This window comes from Penaeus japonicus, unplaced genomic scaffold (assembly GCF_977035675.1).
Source record: "Penaeus japonicus unplaced genomic scaffold, GWHDUDI00000001_assembly GWHDUDI00000025, whole genome shotgun sequence".
In the NCBI taxonomy this organism is placed as follows: domain Eukaryota; kingdom Metazoa; phylum Arthropoda; class Malacostraca; order Decapoda; family Penaeidae; genus Penaeus; species Penaeus japonicus.
The window spans coordinates 34,803,385-34,805,884 of NW_028234427.1; the positions used below are offsets into that span (position 1 = coordinate 34,803,385).

At 55.4% G+C, this 2,500-nt stretch overlaps 2 protein-coding genes across 3 annotated transcripts in view; one reads left to right on the forward strand and one right to left on the reverse strand.

The window, feature by feature from the left end:
• LOC122247833 (RING finger protein 17) overlaps nt 1-2,500 on the forward strand; it is a 169,899-nt gene that overhangs the window by 65,473 nt on the left and 101,926 nt on the right. The gene's annotated exons all lie outside the window — the stretch shown is intronic.
• LOC147468991 (uncharacterized) overlaps nt 1-2,500 on the reverse strand; it is a 14,972-nt gene that overhangs the window by 1,053 nt on the left and 11,419 nt on the right. The window contains exon 2 of the mRNA XM_086551637.1: nt 1-2,500. This exon is cut by the window's left edge and continues 1,053 nt beyond it; it is cut by the window's right edge and continues 809 nt beyond it. Within this exon, the coding sequence (XP_086407763.1) occupies nt 158-2,500 (2,343 nt within the window). The 3' untranslated portion in view covers nt 1-157.

The window sequence follows — 2,500 nt, forward strand, 5'->3', positions numbered from 1 at the left end:
TCTAAATATATATTTAACAAAAGAGATGCTTAGATTTGTCGATACAAATGTACAATTCATGGATATTTTTTTTTTCAATCGACCTATTAGATTGTCCATTTTTAATTATGGAGTACCTCATTCTGAGGAAAAGAGCCGATGGGTGTGGATTGGTGTCTCAGTCGAGCGCAACAATGAAGAAGGGTCCGAGCTCCTTTTTTCCGCTTATGTAGAATGGAAGGCCCGATAACGCAGGGGACTCCACCGGGATAGTGATATTTGGATACGGGAGGTCCTTCCGCCATCCCTGGACTTCCGGCACGGTCTCTCCTTTGTGGGAGGCGAGAATGTCTTCGTCAAAGGGCGCCGGTTCCTCCAGAATTTCGCCGCGAGGGGGCGTGGGCGCTTCCTCCCGAAATGGGTTTGGTGGTGTTGCTTGTTGTGTAGACGGGTGTGAATCCTTTTCCACGTGGGGCGTTGGAGTCTCTCTCTCCCTTTGAGTGTCGGTCTCGCCATTTCCTTGCGTTGGAGCCTCTTCCTGCGACGATTCGTCTTCTGGATTTTTGTAATCCCCCAAGGCATGAGATCCTGTGAATCCTACGAGCGGCAAGCGAGAGAATTTGGGACGCCTTTCTCGCTCAGGTCTCCGGGGATGATCGCCGTCTTGGGATACGGGAGAGCGCTGTCGAGGAGGCGCTTCCCTCGGGATTTCGGAGTCTTTTGGCTTATCGTGGCGATTAGGAGGAGGCGCTGCATCGTCAGGCAGATCGGCTCTCACTGGTATCCCTTCTTGTGACGCCTGAAGATCGGTCCTGGTGGAAGATGGCTGAGGAGTGGCTTTCGGGCTTGCCTCATTACTCTCCCGCAGATCGATAGTCTCTCTTGTTGGAGAATCCTGTCTTGCCTCGTGCGGTTCTTGTGATGACGACGCTGACGAAGAGGGCGTCTGGTTTTGTCGTGAGCCGCCTTCCAGGCCTTCCACGCGGGCGTCAGGTCTCCGTCGACGGCGGATTTGTGTGGCCAGTTTCGGTAATGTAGCCTCCGGTGGTAGGAAATAGACCGGCTGTTTCCTTATCGTCGGGGCGGAGGTCTCGGTGTGATGCAGTCGCCGCAGTTGCTCGGGAGACACCAACAGTGTCAGGCGATCGTCAGGCCCCACCGCGCCTCGTATACGCGGTTCCAGGGCCTCGCCTGGATTGGGCAAGGGCGGTGCTGGGGCCCTAGGGGCTGTGACTCGAGCAGGCACTTCCTCAGCTTGAGCTTTTGGTAATTCGTCATTTTGGAATTGAGATTGAGTTTTTGGAGGTGGCGGAGGTTGCTGTCGCAAAGATGGCGGCGGGATCGGACCTGCAGGAAGGTTCGAGGGCGGAATATCAGGTTGACCAAGTGTGCCTGGTGAGTGGGGAGATGACACCATCTTGAAAAGAGTATTGGACGTCGGGTTTAGCTTCGAGGGCGATTGGCCGTGAGCAGCTGGTGCTTCGAGGGCGACTCCAGCAACTCCCGGGGGTGAAGGTAGTTGTGGTGAACGAGCCTCTGCTATTCCCCCAGTTGGAAATCCTCCCTCTCTACGAGGAACAGCCGTGTGTTCTGGGGATCGTGTGTCGAAAAGTGAGGGAGGGGGAGTGATGGGCCGCGTTTTTAATCTTGGTGCCAGTCTTGGAGGAGCTGGTCGTGGGGGCAGTGCTGGTCTTGTGATAGGGGCTAGTTGTGCCAGTGGCGATCCCGGCGCTAGAGTCGTTAAAGCGGAGAGAGTGGTGGGTACGAGCGGTGTGTTAAAACGTCTTGGTAAGCTGGTCGTTGTAGAAAAGCCGCCGACAAGAGGCTGTTGGCGCAAAGAGGATATGGGGAGGGGAAACCTCCTAGGACTGGTTCCTGCAAAAGTCGGCTGGCGGGGATTGGTGGATGGGAAGCGGAAATGCCCTCTTTGCGGCCCTAGCTGTCTGTCAGGATACTCGTAGTCATAGTAGTAGTAATCATCATCATAATCTTCATAATAATAGTAGTAATCCTCAGAGGATCCAGGGAGTTTCGTGGGTGGCGGCGGAGGTTGACTAGTGAGCTTCTGGTTTAAGGTTTCGAAGACCGCTGTGAAGGGGTCATTGGCGGTGCCAGAGTTTGCTTGGGGTGGCGGCGAGTGGGCTGGTGGCGTGGGTCCCAACGCACTGGCATGCGGTCTATTCCCCACTGATGGCTGGGTTGTGGTTTCCACGATCACGGGAATTTGCCCCAGCAGATGCGGTGGTGGTCCCTGGAGAGTTGGAGGATCCTGTTGCACTGCCTGCGTTGTGTGTTGCAGTTTTGGGGATACATGCAAAGGGGTTTGTAACGCTTCTTCAGTTCGGGATAATTGTTGCAAAGCTGGAGGTACTCTTTGTTTCAGCTGGGGCGCCGGGGGCACGCCCAAGGACACTTCGAACCCGGGGATTACATTTTGCGGTATCCGGCGGCCGAACACGGAATCGGACGGGTCAGGCAGTGGACGCTTTTCCTCCTGGGCGTGCAGTGGGCTCGATGCCAT